The following is a 19,889-nucleotide window of genomic DNA, read 5'->3' as shown; positions in this document are numbered from 1 at the left end:
CACAGTGGGCACCCTAGGAGACCTTGCATTGTTCAAGGTCCCTTGCTGTCTACCTCCTTTCTTCTCCAGTCCAACCTCCTGCTCACAGCAGGGTCAGCTCTGAGCTCACATCAGGTTCCTCAGGACTGTATCCACTTGGGGCTTGAAAAACCCCATGGAGGAAAAGGAGCAACCTCTCTGGGCAACCTGTGGCGCTGCCTGTCCTCGTGGGGAAACAGTTCTTCCTTAAATTCAGTCTGAACCTCTCTAGTTTCAACTTATGTCGGTTGTCTCTTGTCTTCCTGCCATTCACCGCCGCGAAGAGCCTGGCTCTGTCTTCTCAATAACCTCCTTGTAGGTATGGGCAGGCTGCTGCTGGGTCCCCCACAGCCGCCTTTTTTCCAGGCTGAACAAGCTCAGCCCCCTCAGCCTCTCCTCAGAGGGCAAGTGCTTCAGCTCTTGACCATCTTGGTGGTCCTCTGCTGAACTTGGTCTGGTTTATCCATGCCTTTCTTGCATTAGGGAAGCTCAAAACTGGATGCTGTTTTCTAGATGGGGTCTAACAAGTGGCAATTTGAAAGTGATAACCACTTCTCTCAACCTACCGGCTATGCTTCTGCTAGAAACAGTCCGGGATGCTGTTAGCCTTTTCAATGTCAGGGGATGCTGCTGGCCCACGTTCAGCTTGCTGTCCTCCAGGATCCCCAAATCCTTTGCCACAGACCTGCTCCCCAGTTTGTAATAACTGAACAAAAATCTTCGCAAGCTGCTGCTTGATTTTGCCAAGGCATGCCTTATAAGCGCACCTCCCAATACGAACTGCTCTTCCATTAGCAGTGAATGCCTTAGAGACAGAGGTAGTGTTGGCTGGGCTCTGGAGGAGACAACACTGGAGGGAGCATCCGAGTACTGTCCCTCCAGGCCTGCAGCTCGCTCCCCCTTGTCCTGTCCTCACCTTTGAGCTGGGTGCTAGGCAGCACGGCCTTTCTGAGTGACACAACGTGAACAGACACCAAGGACAAAGTGTTGAGATCAGGGTGAGATGCTGAAAATGTTCAGCCTCATCCGGCACAGGCCCACAGATGCTGTCACTGGAAGGAGGTGTAAAGATATACTGAGATGGCATCAGTTCACAGCTTTCAAGTTATGTATTTGGGACACATTAATCTTTTAGAAGAATTCAGAACATCTCATTGGGATTTATGAACCGCTTCACACTTTTCTAAGCATCCTGTGATACAGACAGCTGTGTAGAGCAATCCTCATTTAACAGGGCTCTATTTGGGATAGGGAGTCTCCCCCTCTTCTGCCTTTTTTGGATCCAGAGAAGTCCCAGAAGCTGTACACTTCAACGATAGAAGAGGCAGAGAAGTGACTTCAGCAGAAGGTGTGAGAGAGGCTTTGGAGAACAGTGGGGGAGCTGGAGGGGCAGCTTTGTGTCAGCAAAGAGGGGGGATAGAGCTTGAGTCACCCACATTAAAGTAGTGCAGGGAAGAGCAGAACAGGAAAGATGCTGCCAGACAGAGCTTCAGCTCTATTCCTCAAAAACCCTCTTCAGTCACAGACCAAGAATTGTTTGTGGAAGGCCCATTAGTAAACTGACTAAGCACTTCATAATCATTGATTCAACATCCCCACAAAGTAAAGAAAACAAGAATTTTTGACCTTCCAAGGATAGGGCTGCTCACCAATAGCTTAGTTTCCAATAATTTATGAAGGATAATAGGGTTTAAAGTAATGCAAACACCAAACTGCATCTTCAACCTGGAAATCGCATAGCCAGCTCTATGTGTAATCCGAGGGAAGATTTTTGTCTCCATAGAATGAAATACATAAAAGCCACGAAGCCAAGTGAGATATTGCCTAAATTTGTCAGTTGGAGAGGGAGCCAAGGAGAGGGACTTGAGGATCTACTCAGCCGCTATGTTCATTATTTGATTCCCAAAGAGAAATCTCTGCTTAGGATTTCCCAGGCCTAAATGTCTTGCAGAGTTGGACGTCAAAGCTTCCTTCCATCCCCATTTTATCATGACTGGGGGTGACTGATATTTGTCCCCTTTTCAAAACATTACAGGTCACCAGTGCAGCATAGCTAACCAAAGAATCATAGAAGGGTTGAGGTTGGAAGGGACCTCTTGGGATCACCTCATCTAGCCCCCCTGCTCAAGCAAGGACAGCCACAGCAGGTAGCTCAGGCAAGAAGATCAATATGAAGCCATTTCATTTTACACTTCATTAGAAGATTGAAAACTAACAACAAACGTTATCCTTACAGCAAATGCATGTGAACATTTAAGACCACAAATTCTAAAACCACTGGAAAAATGTTTTTCATAAAATACACTTGTCATTAAATGCCCACATCAGAAAGACAGTGAAAATGGGCTACCGTCAATCAAAAACAGGCTACCTTCAATCAGTGAGTCTTATTGTCTGCATTCTTATGGACTGCAAGTTAAAAGGCACATCTGCTAAAGTAACTTCCTGAACAGGGGCCCTAAAACTATAGTGTTTTTACCACAAGGCCAAAATTCCACTAGTTTGAGATGTAATTGAGTGAGGCACAGAAACATCATTTACCAACTGAAAAAAAAAAACACAAAACAATGAGAATTAATAAAGCTTTAAAAATAATAATGTTTTGTTTAACACTACAATCTTGCCTAGCGTCAGGACCACAAGTACTCCGTCTCGTAACACCGACTGTTAAAGTCAACACAACAGAGCATACCTTTTCACATTCCTACCATTCAGTTCATTTTTGAAAACATAAGGTCAGTAGCTGATAGATGTCTCCAGTCTTTCCTGGACAGCTTACATGAGTAATAACTGCCCTATTTTGGAAGAAGAAGTCCTTATTAGTTCACTGATTAAAACTTCAAAGTTTTTGTAATGTAAACCAATGCCATGGCCCAAAACATCAAAGTCTTAGGCTAAAGCACCTCTCAACACAAGAAACATCAGAGATTGCTAAACCAATTCATATTGCATGGTGGATAGCATATATCCTGTATACAAGTATTAATATTTAATGTAATGTATTGCAATTTGCTTTTACTTCAACATCCTATAATGGCCTTGCTTTCCCGTCTCACTCTCCAACAAAGGAAATTATTGTATAGCTGAGGTTCTGTATTGCAATCTATATGGAACAGGCCCCGCTGAAGTTCATGGGAGTTTTGAATTGCCAAGGAGGATGGGAGAAGACTTCAGACCCTAGACCACTAAGCCATGACTGAGTAGTTAAAGACGGGCAGCTCTTTGCTGAGCAATAAATACAATGAGCTCCTCGCAGCAGAACAAAATAATTTAATAATGAAGCAGTTCAAAAATGAAGACTTGCCTCAATAAAATTTGACCCCAGTAACTGAATCTGTTCAGAGAAGGTCCAGAGAAGGAGAGGTAAGTCCTAAATATAATCCTGCCCACACTCTTGCACCTATATTCCTCATGAATGGATAAGCTATTTGTTTCAGCGCAAACCTGAGGCCTAATTTCTATATGCCAAGATGACTTCAGAGAAGCTGCAGATGTAGTGAGGTAAGAGCAGAAGCACAGAACCCCACTGACATACTGGGAGTCCTCCTAGGTCCCGTTAGTCAGTCATGGCGGTTTGATGTCCCACCATGCAGACCACATCATCCAGGCCATCCTCTGCAGGGCCTGCTGGAGATGACACACAAAGACCCTCCTCCACACATTTTGGAGAGACCCTTAACAAAAAAGCTGCCTTTGGACTTCTTCTGCCACTTTGAGAATTTTCAAACAGAACCCTCAGCCCCAAAATGTATGCCTCCAAGTCTCCGCAAGATGGTTTGCCCAAACATCCTGAATTCTGCCTCACTAATGTCATGAGAGGTGCCATTTGCTTATGTCTCCCGGTTACTGAGTCTGATCTGCACTCAAAGAACAGTCATAATGGAGGTGGTAACAGAGAAGCTTGGAAAATGGAGTAAATTCTCCTTTGCAGGGCTTCATGCACAGTAAGAATCAGTGTGGTTTCTCCTATAAAGGTCAGAAGCAAGAAAAAAATCTCTTGCGGCCTAGGTAGGGGATGCAAATGCCCTACCTGCAGCTATGGAGAGCTCTGGAATTGAGAGCCTCAGGCCGGAACTGGAAATTGGAGGGGTTCCACTCTTGCTTGGCATCAGGCAAGCTACAGGATTTACCCTCTTCGTGGATATCCTCCATGTCCATGCTGTGGCTGGCACAGCATGAAGGCACAGCCCCACGGGAGACGTTCTGGGCTGCAGAGCATGCAATCCCATTGACTTCAAGGGGAGGTAAACAGGAAAAGAATTTGTGCCCATCTTTGATTTCAGTTAATCGTGTTGACTAATCCCTCTCGTTTAATAATTTCAACTCAGTTCCTCACACTATCCCTTCTATCTGTAGCCATCTGCACCCATGTGTCATCCTGGGTTTTGATCAGTCTTCTTTTGGACATTATTGTGATGGGATAACAGCTAGCTACAGCTCTGCTTATCTCTTTATTTTCTTTCCCTCCCCCCCCCCAGAAATTGCATTGCACTTTCTTCCCCTCTATTACTTTGCTGGGTCATTTCAAATAGCACTGCCTTCATGCCAGTGCAAGTTATGTATCTCTATCCCTGAACCTGTGATTACTGCTTTCAAAGACCTGAGTCTACTGCATAGGCTCAGCAGGGGTGGGGGGCCAGAGATCAAGCTTAAGGAGATCAATAGGTTTTTCTGAAAAACAGCTTTATTCTTCTTACTGAAAATATAATTTTTTCAACTCTTCTGGGCACTGAACCAAGCCTGTAGCGTAATTCATTTACCTGCAAGTAAAATGAAATCTTTATTTTATTAAAAACACTTCTAAAAGTGCATCAATTATTATCCTATGGAATATATTCATATATAACCTAAGTTTATTAAGTGGCTTCCCCCGATATGTAATATGTCCATAATTTCTAACTGAATAGAATTTCTGAACGTTATACATAGCAATATATTTCTGTAGAACAAAAAGATGCCTTTTAAATTTGGGAGAATACCTGTTCATCTTCTCTTTTCAAAATATGTAATTAGTCACATTCTACGACAGTATAAAAATACCATAAAATATAGAGATATAAGTACTGCATACGTGTGTACACACGCCTCATGTGTAGCTGCCGTGTATGTGCGCTGTATCAGCCTCAAGTTACTTCCCCTAATGATGAGCATCGGAAGAGTGATGATATTTCAGAGTCATGTTTAGCAAAGCTGAAAGGTGAGGTGTAGCACTCCCCTACTTTATACTTCGGATGTTACAAAAACACATTAGAAAGATAAACCAAAACCACTTCTCCCATCAAATATTTTATCCTTTCAGCATGACGCAGAAGTTTAATTTCCACTGATGGGGGGTGACCTCGAGACTATTGTACGGCTACTTCACACCCCCCCTCCCTTAATGGCAGCGATTCCCCTCACTGGCAGAACGGAGCAGGTCTATAAATAACTTCCAAAGGAATTGTCTCTCTCCTCACGCACTGCAGACAACTGTTTACACAGATCCCGAGTCCTTATACACCAGGTTTGCTCTGCTCGCATCCTACGGGCTGTTTAATTTCCTCTTCCTTCAAAAGAAAAAAAAAGGCAAAAAAAAAAAAAAGCCCTGGACGATGCAGGTGTGACGGGAGCCACCCCCCGCGCCCCAAATCCCCCTTAGCAGAAGTTGTGGCTCCCGGCGTGGGGGGGCCGGAGCGCGGCCCCGGCGCCGGGGACATTTCCCAGGGCAGGGGGTTTGCAATCTTGGCTAATCCGTCCTTAAGCTCCACGGTCCCGGCTGATCCTCCGGCCCCGGGGAAACCCCTCCTCCCCACCCCACGAATCGCCGCAGCCGCTCCGGGGCCCGGGTATCTTTGCTCGCCCACCTGCGGGGGGAGCTGGCCCGGGGGCTCCGGGCACGGACACGCGTGGGGGGCTCCCCCGCACCTCCCCGCAGCCGGAGGGGCGAGACAAAAGCCCGGGTTCGCTCACCTCCTTCAGCTGCTCCAGCTCCTGCTTGAGGCCGTCATACTCCGCCTCCAGCTCGTCGTACTGCTGCTTGAGGGTGAGCTTCTCCTCCAGCACCACCAGCCCATACTCCGCCGCCTGGATCTTCTCGTGGGTCGTCTCGGAGAGCTCCCGGGTCAGCCGCTCGATCTCGCTCTTGTAATGGTCCGCGCCCTGCAGCACCTCCTCCGCAGCCATAGCCCCGCCGGCACTGCCGCGACGCCGCGCCGCCGCGCCGAGGCAGCCAGGGGGCGGGGGCGGCCGAGGGGCGGCACCGGCACCGCCGGCCTAGGGATGGCGATGGCGATGGAGAATGGGGATGGGGGCCGGGGCCCCCTGCGGCAGCCGCCGCCGATGGCAGGGGCGGGCCGCCCCGCCGCAGCCGCGGCCCCCCCCCCCCGCCCTCCCCCGTAGCCACCCGGGAGGCCGCGCTCGCCTCCCCCGGCCCTGCGGCGGCCCCGGTTGCCGGCGCGCCTGGGCCGGGCGGGGCGAGCCCCCCGCTGGCCGGGGAGGCGGTGTCGGGCTGGAGGCCGGGGCGGCGAGTGGGGCGGCCGGGTGCCCGCCTCGGTGCGGCGGCTGCCGGGGAGATGCTGCTGCCGGCGCCCGCCTCTTCCCAGGGAGCCGGCACCTCCGCCTCCCTGCCCACACGGTCCCTCCCCCGCGCTCTTTTAAGATGACAGCGTCCGCAGGTTTGGCATTTCCCCGCCGGGGAAGAGGGAAAGCAGCGCTACAGCGCGGGGGGGTACGGACGGAGACACCGGGAGCGGTGGCCGCAGCCGCAGCTCGCCGCGGTGTCGTCTTCTGCTCGCCACCGGTGCGCGGCGGACGGTGCCGCAACCGGCCCCGGTCCCCTCCGCCGCCCTCCCGGCAAGCGGGGCGGCGCGGAGCGGGGCTGGCCAGCCGCCGGGAGAGCTCGGCGCCTCTGGGCTCTTCTCGGCGACGGTGGCCACGTTTAGCGGCTGGTTAAAAATAGAAAGGGAGATGCAGCCCAGGGAACAGCGGGAGCAGTCTCCAGTGTTCCCCTGCCATTCCGGGAAACCGGGAAGGGAGAGCTGCCTGCTCCCTTCCCGGTGAATGCACATGGGAATGGGAAAGAAAACCTGGATGCGAAACAGCGGTGGGCGAGCTAAGGCCACCCTCCCTGCACCGTTGGTGCAAGGTCTCTGTGCTACCGATTAGACAGCAGGACAAAACTGATTCAGAGCAGACGCGGTCACACCATTGTCCCTCTGTCAAATTAACCGGAGGACCTGATGCACAGACTGTGTCAGGTTTATGCTGGCTTTATGCTGGCTGCAGAAAGACAGATGCTACTTGCCCAGCATAAAATTAGAGTGGTGCAGACAGACAGTAACTGATCTCATACAAAGCCCGCCAGTAAAAAGTTAACACACCGGATTAGGGGCATTTTACGTATCTGAACTGGAAGAGTGAGTTCATCCTGGATAAATGTCATAATGTCCCATGTCACAGCCTTTCTTTCTTTGGTACTAGGAGTCTTGAACCCTAATTTACTGTTTCTTTAAACTATGGCCTGCAAACAGAGACCTGATCCTATTGATATCGACCAAGGTTTTTTTGCTCTAAGTACTAGCAGGACTGGGTTTTCACACTTTACAAACATCTTTCTTTTTTCTTTCTAAAATACTAGCAAATTTAGGTCTTTAAAGTTTAACAATTGAGTTAGAATTTCCAGGAAAAGGAAGGTATGGGGTTTTTTTTAAAAAAATAAGTTATGTATAGAAGACGGATATTGCTGCCTACCAATGGAGCACTCTATTGGAAATCAAAGACATAGATTCCCTTTCTTGCTGTGCTGTTAATGCAGTTTTAAACAAGCCACATCCCCTTTCTACCTCAGCTTCCCCATGTCTAAGAAAGAGGTTAAAATGTTTAGACTCCTCAGCAAAGTGCTTTGAGATCTGCAAATGGAAGACTAACACAGGTTATACAGTATATGCATACAGTATGTAACATATTTATTTTATAAATGTATGTGCATGCACACATAATGGACACATTGTAATCTAGCCTGCATAAACACTACTTCTTGTTGCCTAGAGAACATAAATGAAAGAAGCAAGCAAAGCAATAGATGTTCTGTCAACTGCGTAGCTTGAAAACGGCTTCCAAAAATGCACATTTTTAATAAATTCTAGTGTAGAAGCAAGTGTGAATATTAATAGGAAAGAAACAACTGTGAATAGGTAAGGAGAGTGAGTTGCTCTCATCGGTGACTGAATGTCAAAGAGGAAAACAGCAGTGCTCCAACTGTAATTCCGGCCGTACACCTAACTGAACTTCAACATCCTTTTCTTAAAAGAGGATGAAAGAGTCCACAAATCAGAAGGAAAAAAACCCCCAAACCCAAAGCATGAGCAAAATGTTGTCTCAAGAGCTTTTACAAGTTCTAGTCTGGGTGTGTTCCTCAGCTTTTGACCCAGGCCACTATGCAAGCAAGCCTTTCGTGAACAGTCATTCAGGAATGGATTGGAAAACAAGCAGTTTAAAAGGATCAAGGACAGTGTGGAAATCGGTTGAAGCAACAGGATGGCTACAGCTAATCTAGCCTCAGCGTAACTCCACTTAACATCATTTAGTTGACAATGTTGCTCACAACAGAAGGGCAGCCTCACCACGTGTCTGAACATCTGTACCCTAGGAGGGAAATCTGGCATGTTAAAATGTGTCATTTTTTCTGCAATACCCAACAAGAAACTTAGGGAGAATCTTTCCTTTTAAAATTGGAAGGAGGCGTGAAGTCCAGGTATTGTGCACTGTGCAGAAGTTCACAGTGGCTATGGGAGAGTTTCCATAAACTGGAGATCCTGTAGCTACTCTAAATTGAAAACTCCCAGCACGCCCATGATTTGCTATCATTAGTACTCATTTATTCTGCGTCTTGCCTCCTAAACATATGCAACATCAAATCTGGCTCCTTTGGTGACGTTTGTCTTTGTTTTAGAAGTCTACTGCTTTAGAAGTCTTCTGTGGGACAAAATGAATCGTGCCCCAGAGTTGTCAGTTTCTCTCCACTGACTACAGCGGACCTGACACAGACATATACACTCAGACATAGACACTTAAATAAATGAATCCCACCTTTTTCATCTGTATCTTTTGTTAGGGCTTAAAACTGGCACCTCTACACTCTACTGTCCAGATTCCTCCATCTATATTTATAATGGACTACTAAGGCCACTGGTAGACCTGAAAAATATTCAAGCTCCTTTCCCCAGTATAAGGAGCTCTGGTTCACCTCACTCCTGACCCTGTGGAGATGAAAAAAGATGGATGATCCTACAAACAGCATCACAGTTGTAGGGAAAGACATCATTAAAGAAGGAAGTGATGCAGCATGACCATTCCCTAGTGAGGATCTCATAACTGAAGCAACGGGACCTCCTTTGATGGAGAATTCTTGCTTTCTGGAGCGCCTGTAATAATCTATAGATTCAAGTGACTCTACAGTGGTGCCAGCAAAGCGCAGGTGTCAGTCACAGATCTGGTACCTTTAGGAGCCTACTCATCAGAGCAGATAGCCCTGAACAATCATGTCGGCATTTTAAATAATTTCACTGCCCAGATATGCATCACCTTACCTTGGTTTAAGTCCTGCTACAATGCTTTTACACTTTCTACCTCCCCAGCTCAAAAAACATGCCCTGATTTTACTAAAGGTTGCCATATCACCCTGCATTGTTATTTCTCCTTCATTGTGCCCTGCTGTGCCCCTTTCACATGAATATTTCAAATAGGTCGTTAGTCATTTAGTGACATTCAACATACCCTCATAAAACGAGCCTCCTTATGATTGCATCCCTTTCATGGGCAGAAATTGCCCTTTGAATTCCTGGCACGTGACACTGGGAGACTCTTAAGCTAAGGATAGTAGGTTCCAGTACCAAAAAATGCTGTTCTGATTACACCTTTTTTTGAGACAATCGGATATTCAAGGACAGGCAAAATGATACAGTTCAAATCTTGCTCCAGAGAGCATTATGCAAATTTCAAACCATTTAAGAAGCATTTAATTACCTATATGAAGTGAACTACTGATTCTACATCTTGGTGGAAATGCAGCTATAAAAGCCACCCTGTACTATATTTTGCAGATAGCTGAATCACTGCACCTACAGCACACACAGAAATCACTTTGAGTCCCTTTGTCTGGAGCATCTCAGAGGACCGGAGCCCATATCTAACAACTACTACTGAGTAGTGTTTGGCAGGCCAGCCTGAGTGGCCAAAGGTAAAAATAAAAATGGTATGAGGACCAATCTGTTGTTGTTAGTAGGAACGGGATTTATTTATTTCCTGAACGTGAAAAGAGGGGAAAAGCAGTGAGGGAAGGCAGTACGGGAACTGCGCTGGGTCTGGTTTGGAAATAAACAAGTGGCTGTTATACTGCCAAAGCTTTGTCTTCCTCGAGTGCTGAATTTAAGCACCACATTTGTAATGAATGACCAGCCTAGAGATAAAAGGGAGGCATTGAGAAGAAAATGAAATTTTAAAAGGTATTTCAAGATCCCAGTGCAATAGAAATGGCAATAGGTTTTAAGAAAATTAGTTTATGGAAACTAAACACAGGAGCTAATAAACAATAATGCATATAATGAAAAGTAATGATGTTATGCTGATTAACATGAGTGTCAGTATTCAAGAAGAAAGGCTTTCAAACAGCAGTGTCCGTACGTAAGTCCTCTGTGAACCACCTTTAAAGGAACTGCAAAGGTAAATAAATAATATATTTTTTACAAAGGTTATTGTCAGGTGGACTTAAAATTGGTGTGCAGGATCCTGTATCCCCACCAGAATAATTTTGGGCCTCATAAAACTGAAAAGGTTGAAAACCACTCATGTTGAACATACAGAATCCAGAAGGAAGAACAGGATAAACCAGAACACTTCAACAAGAAAATCAGAAAAAAGGATTTTACGTAAATTGTTGGCAGGATGCTTTATGCGTAACGAGCAGGGGTTTGAGAACTAAACCTGAGTTTTACGAGAAACTACCAAAAAATAAAGCATTTAGAAAACACAGTCAGCAAGAACTAAGCGTCAAAGTGATACCTGCTGTATAGAAAAACTACAGACTGTAGCAAAGAATGTGAATTATTATTCCGTTAAACTGAATAATACCACCTCAGCCTGAAAGGATGTTGCAAGTGTTGCACATGGGTCTTGATTCAGCTCCGCAGACATCAGCTGAGTCTTTTAATTGACAGCATTGCCCCCGGGCTCAAGACCCAGGACACAGCTCTTCCACTCTATGCAGAGTCTTACGGAACAGAAAAAATAGCTGAAAGAAGCACAGAAAGGATTGTTATGCCTATTTAAACTACTAGGCATTTCCTGTGACACAAAGAAGACCAGTCCACTTAGAACACTTTGTCCAAACAGCTTCTCAGCACTTTAGCCCAGATTTATCAGTGTCACAGTGCGAACTGTTCCTTACCAGACAGATTCAAAACCAGGAGGAGAAGGGAGAACGTGGTTTATCTCAGATGAAGAGCAGGAGCATCCATTGCCCAGTGAAGCACTACAAGTAGGGCTGTCTAGGGCAGGCAGCAGATTGTTAAGAGAGATGAGGGCAAAATAACTATATCCTGAAACACCTTTTTACTTTTGCCAGAGCCTCAGAAAGCCAGGCACCCCACTGTTGCGCCCACTGAGAGGCAGGTGATGTGGAGAGCCACGGCAGCTTGTATTTCACAGAATCATAGAATCATAGGGTTGGAAGGGACCTCTGGAGATCATCTAGTCCAACCCCCTGCCAGAGCAGGGTCACCCACAGCAGGTTGCACAGGAACGCGTCCAGGCGGGTTTTGAATGTCTCCAGAGACGGAGACTCCACCACCTCTCTGGGCAGCCTGGTCCAGTGCTCTGCCACCCTCAAAGGAAAGAAGTTCTCCATTTGGGAGACTGGATCCTGCCACCAGCGACAAGTTTAGCCCCACTTCACCATCAGGAAGAGCAGTGCGACAGTGTAACCACTGCTCCCCGGCTGCACTTTGCACCTTCCTCTGCCCCCCGTATGGTCCCTGCTTTGGCATCTTCACTGCATTGTAGACTTGGAGGGCTAGAAAGCATTTTAGGAGGTCATCAAGTCCAATCCCACATGTAGGTGGGATCAAATGCATCTAGACCATTCATGGTTAGGGTTGTCTGATATGTTCTTCAGCCCCTCAGTGACATATATTCAGTATGCCTACAAAGCCTTTTCCAGTATTTCACCACCACCACAAATGGAAACTTTGCTACTGTAGAGTTTAAACTTTTTTCACTGCTTATCAATATGATCTATTCCTGTCCTTTGGTAAACACTGTCCCCTTTTCATCAGTTTCTTCAATGTTTGAAGACTGTCCAGTTTTCTCTTTTCTTCATTAAGCAAATTTTCCGCAGAACCTTCAGTCTGTCCTTGTAAATCATCCCTTCTAATCCCATCCAGAGCTCGGGATGGCCTTTTCTGAACTATCTTATTTTTTGCTGACCACAGTCCCTCCAAGTGAGGGCTTCCCCACTACTGAATAACATGGGTCAAATATCTCCCACATTGCCAGTGTACTGCTCCTAGCACACCATCCTATGTTTTAAGAAACCACAACACATTGTTAATTAGTATGTATTTTGCTGTCTATGGTAGCTTCAGGATCTTTTTTTCGCACTGCTGCTTTTCTAGCCACTACGTCTTTGCATTTATCTCTGCTGAGGTTCATCGTGTTGATTTTTGATCACTTATTCACCGTGTCGAGATCATTTTGAATATCCTCCTCCAAAAGGCCCACGATTGTTTCCAATACAGAGGCATCCACAAAGTCATACAAATGCGATCAAAAATTTTTCATTCCCAAAGAACAGGATCAGAGCAGGGATTTTCTTCACTACACGCAGTTGGGTTTGCCACGTTTAACTCAGAAGCAGCACGATAACAGCATCTTAATTTTTTGCCATCATGACAGCTGAGGGGTTTTTTTTAGCAGAAATACTCCAAAACCTGCATGCAATTCAAACTCCTCTGGCCACAGCCCCTACCCTTGCCTGCTTGGTAATGGCCACCTCCCTCCCACTGCAGCTGCCCCCAATCCCACCAGCCCGGCACCAGGCTGGGGGCTCTGCCCCACTGGTGCCCCCCAGACCAGTGTCCTGGCTGCATGGGGGTCCTGCCTGTGGCCACCAGGCAACCCACCCTGCTGCTCCCCAGCACCCCTGGGTAAAGCTGTCACACTGCCATCAAGCCATCAGTAACGACCCTCCGAGATGGATATGTACCTGTGGAGATTAATGAGGGGCTTTGCCGTCCGGTCCCTCCACACAACAGCAGCTCTTTGCTCTGGCAGCAGTGACCCAAACCTCCAGGTGCTGCTCACTCCCTGGCCAGCTGCTCTCCTCAGAGCAGAAAGGGATGGGTCCGAGGCCCTCTTTTCTTGGCAATTCTACCCTGGCACTTTTTAAACCAGGTTTTTTTTTTTGTTGTTTTTTTTTCTTCAGACACTCACAAATCAATTGTTCAATCATCTTTAGTGTCTTTCTGGGAAGCAAAATGAGGCTGTACATTATTCCTCCAGTCTCCTTCTTCCTTTTATTACGCCGAGTCCCCGCCAGCATCTTTGGAGCTAGTGGACATGCAGAGCTGCCCGGTTCCCAGGCTTCCTCCTACCACGACAGCATGGGCAAAAGCAGCTGGCAAAAACAGATTAATAGGTAGATCCCCTGTTTGAAATGGGAGCTGACTATGAAATATGAACCAAACTGCGCTTATGGGCCCATTTTAACTGATTTTTCTCCTCAGAAGTGATTAGTGTGGGAGAAGAACAAATTTGTATCTAACAACGTGCCTGGTCTTGAAATTGAAAGCCTAGAAACTGCAGTGCACCTATTAAATACAGCTTCAAAAAGCACTTATTTCTGCTAAAGTTAGCATTTATTTGCCTTACATTCCTTATCACACATCAATGACTAAAAACATTTACAGACAATGATGGCTGAGAGAGAAACTGAAATTTTTATGTGGAATCCAATTATAATGCTGTGTTGATAATATTAGGAATATTTGATTCAGATACTAAAAAAGGCATACAACTTAACTTTTTTTTAGAGAGCTATAAGCTAATATTTCAGTACTCAAGAATAGGTTAGTTGTGGCCTTCTCTCAAATGCAGCTGCTAAACACACATTACAATGAATGCAGAACACACAATACAAAGAAAATTATATTACATTTGTATTAAGTGAGTGTGGCATTTGGGAAAGGGGCCAGATTTATGACATTATCCTATAAACTTGGTTTTTGTTAGATTTTTGTCAAAATACCTAATACGGAACAGGTGGTGTGTATTCAAAACGCTAAAATAAAGGCTTCCAAAGAAGGCATCTGGATCAAAGCTACAATTATTTTCCTCAGGTAAGAGAGGGGTCAAAGCACAATTAGGAGATTAAGATCTTGAGCTGGACATTGACTTCGGTGTGAATTTTCCCACTTACGCTTCGTACGTCTTGGATGAAATGATAGGTCTACCATAAAGCAGGGTATCACAAGCTTAACTACTTCAAAACCTCTCTAGAACTTTTTTCAATAATTGCATTTATACTATAAATGCTTCGTCTTACAGTAATCACAGTATTCAACACAGAGACAAGGACTGGAACAGCTGAAACAAGTACTGCATAAAATTATTTCATGTGAATCTTGTATTGTCAAAACTGACCCTTAAAAAATAATTGATACCCATAAAAAACACCCTAAGGGTATTTTCTTTGTGGTTTGTTCTGCCACAATATTTTGGGCTATTTTCATTTGCCTTAAGCTTTCTGAGCCAGGTCAAAACTCACTGGTGTCTGGTTCCAGCTTTTCCTTACAACCAAGAGCTTTATTTTTAAAAAAAAAAAAAAAAGAAAAATCAAAACCTCCATCATTATTGAATGAACTTTTGAGGCCCAGGAGAGATGGACTGTAACTAAACCTGCAATTTAGCAAGACATATTGAGAATGCAGCGGTTGCCAACCCTGACCTTATAGACCAGAAAACATGACTGAATTCCTAGAGCTCTCCTGGTGGGAAACACAGTAAGGTATTTGGGTGAAGCATTTTTCTTTCAAAAGAAAGTCTTGTCAATGAGGATATGTAGAAAGATATCATGTTGTAGGGCTATCCAAATGTATCTAGCTCTGAAATAATAATACGGTGTAAGAGTGGAGTAAACCAATCCCACAGTGCCAGAGCCTCTCCTGATAGGTGCTACCATTTGGGAGAGGCACAAAGTTAATTGGGAGTTTCTGTGAGGTTGTCTCCGGAGGCTTTTTTCATTCCTTCTTGGATGATTTTGAGTTTCTGAAAGTGCAGCAGATGGAGTTTGGCCATGGGGAGTCTGTGAAGCCGGGGTGCAACCACCTTTGGGTGCTGAATGTTACCATTGCTCATGGGAGTTCCTGGTATTACCAGAGGAAAAGGCAAGAGGGATGCTGCAATTTGCCTACCTTTGTTTGCCCAACTGGGCAGCAAAGGATCAAGGGAGAACAGGAGAAGCAGTCAAATTCTTGCCAGCATTGCACAAAACTGGGAAGAGAAATAACAGATGGTAATCCCTTTGATGCAAGGAACCCATCTGCTACTGCTTCCCTGTCATGTCCCATGAGATCCTGGAGATACTGTGTGGAAAAGCTTCAGACAGCTTGTGAATGGCAAATGTGAATGTGGGTTGTATAGGAGAAGATGGAAGAGAGAGTAATTCTGTGCATGGAAGGGGACATGACAAGAGCTGTACTTCTGCTCAGCTCTTGGTAGGTCCTAAAATAGGCTTGTGAGAAGCCAGAACAGCTCAGCTATATAGGACAACATGCAAAGTAACTGCTCCCTGATGTCCCACATTGAAAAAGGCAAGAAGGAGGACCCAGGGAACTACAGGCCGGTTAGTCTCACCTCTGTCCCTGGGAAGGTAATGGAGCGACTCATTCTGGATGTCGTCTCCAAACACATAGAGGAACAGGAAGTTATTGGAAGTGGTCAGCATGGATTTACCAAGGGCAAATCATGCCTGACCAATCTGATAGCCTTCTATGATGTTATAACGGGTTGGCTGGATGAGGGGAGAGCCGTAGATGTCATCTACCTTGACCTTAGCAAGGCTTTTGACACTGTCTCCCATAACATCCTCATTAGGAAGCTGAGGAAGTATGGGCTAGACGAGGTGACAGTGAGGTGGATCGAGAGCTGGCTGAGTGACAGAACCCAGAGGGTTGTGATCAGCGGCACAGAGTCCAGTTGGAGGCCTGTAACCAGTGGTGTCCCTCAGGGGTCAATACTTGGACCAATTTTGTTCAATATATTCATTAATGACCTAGATGAGGGGACAGAGTGTATCCTCAGCAAGTTTGCTGATGATACCAAGCTGGGAGGGGTGGCCGACACTCCAGAGGGCCGTGCTGCCATCCAGCGTGACCTGGACAGGCTGGAGAGCTGGGCAGAGAAGAACCTAATGAGGTTCAACAAAAGCAAGCGTAGGGTCCTGCACCTGGGAAGGAAGAATGCCAAACACCAGTATAGGTTAGGGGCGGACATGCTGGGAAGCAGCTCTGAGGAGAAGGACCTGGGGGTCCTGGTAGACAGCAAATTATCCATGAGCCAGCAGTGTGCCCTTGTCGCCAAGAAGGCCAATGGCATCCTGGGCTGCATAGGGAAGACTGTGGCCAGTAGGTCGAGGGAGGTCATTCTCCCCCTCTACTCTGCACTGGTGAGGCCACAACTGGAGTACTGTGTCCAGTTTTGGGCTCCCCAGTTCAAGAGGGACAGGGAACTACTGGAGCGAGTCCAGCGAAGGGCAACCAAGATGATTATGGGACTGGAGCACCTCCCTTATGAGGAAAGGCTGAAAGAGCTGGGACTCTTTAGCCTGGAGAAGAGAAGGTTGAGGGGGGACCTGATTAATGTTTACAAGTATCTAAAGGGTGGGTTTAAGGAGGACGGAGCCAGGCTCTTTTCAATGGTTCCCAGCGACAGGACAAGGGGCAATGGGCACAAGCTAGAACATAGGAAGTTCCGTTCAAATACACGGAAAAACTTCTTTACGGTGAGGGTGACAGAGCACTGGAACAGGCTGCCCAGGGAGGTTGTGGAGTCCCCTTCTCTGGAGATTTTCAAGACCCGCCTGGATGCAGCCCTGAGGGATGTGCTTTAGGCAATCCTGCTCTAGCAGGGGAGTTGGACTAGATGATCTCTAGAGGTCCCTTCCAACTCTGAAGATTCCGTGATTCCGTGATTCCGTGAATACAGGCGAGTGATAATATCTTCTGAAAATCCAGGTACAAGGAAAGTCCACTATCGCTGTGGTACCAGACCGTACAGCCCTGCAGAACATCTCAGTGCTGCTATTGACATGGTCTCTGATCACACCTCTCATTCTCGCTTGCTTTGATGAGCAAAGAGGTATTATATCTTGATATTATCTAACTTTGATGCTTAATGATTACTATTCATTATTCCTTTTAAGATTAGTAAGTTCATGAATCTTTTCTGGTTTCCAGGCCGTCTGAAAACTCAGGCAGCTGTTATTGTCTCATCTTCTGTACGATATGAATGAAACAATCTCTGCAAACACAGATAGAGGCATAAACGAATCTGAATGAAAGATGGTACTTTGGACCATTCAGTAAAACCATGGGAAAATAGATGTGGGCACCTGATCATCCTCCTACTTCTGCCTGGCTTTCGGCAGCTTTGGTGTCTGCTGCCGATCACTCCAGGCTGTTGTTGACGAGCAATTGAATAAATAGTAAACATCCTTCAATAAGAGACTTCACCACGATGGAGAAGACAATTACAAGTGCCCAGCTAAAAGGAGAAAACCAAACACTAACCCTTCTCTCCTCCCTACTTTTATTCAGAGAGCATTCCCTCTCCTTAATACTGTGAGAAAATGGCAGCTCCTACATTTTAAGGGATTTGGCAATTTACTGATGTTAGATGCAGAAGGGAAGGTTGATTTGCAAACTTGTCACAGATTCTCTCTGCAAGGGATCTGTCAGAGCAGAAACATGTTTTGAAAATGAATTAGCAGGATGAGGGACTTGTTTTGGACAAGGGATTCCTCGTAGGAATGGTCAGGACAGATATGTCTCTCGGCTGACCTCTGTGGCCACTAGCTGCTGTTCTTTGACTCCAATCCATGGAAAGCTGGAACAGACGCACACTCACACATATGCTTCAAGGTAAGCCAAAGAAAAGGACAAGCAGAATATTTTTTTCATTGTCTTTTGCAATAAGCAGTTGAGATTTGGTGTTAAGTAAATACAAAGCAAGGCTTAAATACCCACAGACACACATTTATTTATATACTTGTTTATAAATAATGATATTACTGGAGCATCGTGACTTTGCCTTGATCAAGGGTTGTGTTACTGAGCATAATGAGCTGTGGTTAATAGGCTAATGCAAATGACTGAGTGTGATGAGCCTTGGGACAGGCCGTGGATCAACAAGTGACTGAAGAACAATATCTGAAACTGCTGGGAAAATGGTATTGCAGACAGATTTGGCTAGTGGCCTGCGTCGACATCTGGCTGTAAGTTCCCTGGCACTAGAGAGTAACAGAGACTGGGGGGGAGGCATTGCTCTTCAGATGTCCAACACCTCACGCTCAAGGTGGAACCATCACATGTTGGTGCTGAGCTGCTACGCAGAGCCCAACGTGGAGACAGGCTGGACAGAGCGAGTGTCATGTTCCCCTGGGCTTGACGATGCTAACTCACTGGGCACGGTGAAGGTCTCCATTAATTCTCTGTGTGTGTGCTTGCTCTTGTGTGTAGCTTTTCCTGAGACAGCCTGTCCCTCACTTGGTGAACTAAGTAAGTTGAGGTTGGCAGTATTGCATTGTCTGGTGTTTCCTTTCCACCTGTGACAGGTGGGAACTAGAAAAATAAAAATAAAAAAAAAAAAAAAAAGAGGGATGGAAGGATGGCTTTGGCAATGTGACAATACGAAGAAAATAAAATCAGAAAATGTATGGGAAATGTGTAAGACTTCAGTGACTCTCTGAGAAGGGAATTGTCGGTGGATCAGAGACAGAATGAAGGGTTTGTCCACCCAGCGCAAACTTCAGAGGTGGCAACCTGCCACCTGATCCTTGTCAGCAATGTCTGGGGATATGACCGGCGACTGAAATGGGTCCTCCCTTCCTGGCCCCTCAGGAAACGCGCTCAATGGTAGGTTGCTGCTCCCATACTCATGGGAAATAGATGTTGGGAAATGAGCTGCTTGAGACAAGCCTGACAGGCCAAACCCTTGCCCCAGCGTGCAGCTTCCTCTTCAGTCTGCAGCTTCATGTGCTCCAGATTCTGCTGTCTCAATAGAAAAGCTTGAATAAAAATATCAAGAGAAAACTTACTTAGGTGACTAAGCACTGAAAAAAAATGAAGTGAGAGGCCTATTATAGCCAGCCTGGTAGACAAAACTTCATGTTGAAAAATGAGATTGTATACAGGAAAGCTGTTGGCAGCCTAAGGGGAAAAGAAACCTCACTATTAAGCAAAGTTTCTTTTAAATTATTGCTATTAATCAGCTGTGGTTGTAATGACTGCATGCAGTAAATGTAGGTAGAGGTTACATTAGCTGCTCTAAGACTCCCTGTTTTATTTTTAACCAGTGATCTCCTTAAGAGAGAAAAGCAAAGAATATTACAGGTGACCAAAATTTGCCGGTGGATCACTTCCCTGACCCGGTTCAGTGCACAGCATCACAAGCTGCCAGGCTTGCGGCTCAGGGATGAGGATGGGGATGCTGGGACTCTGGGAGCAGGCACTGCCCGAGGCACCGCTCCTCAAACACCCTCCCGCCTACACCTGGCAGGCTGTCGCAGTTCAGGATTAGTTTAGCGTGGCTAAACCGCTTCCTCTGACTGCAGTTAACCTCTA

At 46.1% G+C, this 19,889-nt stretch overlaps 1 protein-coding gene across 4 annotated transcripts in view; it reads right to left on the bottom strand.

The window, feature by feature from the left end:
* BICD1 (BICD cargo adaptor 1) overlaps window positions 1-6,291 on the bottom strand; it is a 184,727-nt gene extending 178,436 nt beyond the window's left edge. For all 4 annotated transcript variants that reach the window (XM_054220429.1, XM_054220392.1, XM_054220411.1 and 1 more), the window contains exon 1: window positions 5,968-6,291. In XM_054220429.1, the coding sequence (XP_054076404.1) occupies window positions 5,968-6,180 (213 nt within the window). In that variant the 5' untranslated portion in view covers window positions 6,181-6,291. The remainder of the gene's footprint in view (window positions 1-5,967) is intronic.
* Window positions 6,292-19,889: the final 13,598 nt, after the last annotated feature.

Source organism: Rissa tridactyla, chromosome 1, assembly GCF_028500815.1.
Source record: "Rissa tridactyla isolate bRisTri1 chromosome 1, bRisTri1.patW.cur.20221130, whole genome shotgun sequence".
Lineage (NCBI taxonomy): Eukaryota > Metazoa > Chordata > Aves > Charadriiformes > Laridae > Rissa > Rissa tridactyla.
The sequence above is the reverse complement of the archived record's forward strand: the minus strand, read 5'-3'. Positions and strand labels throughout refer to the sequence as shown.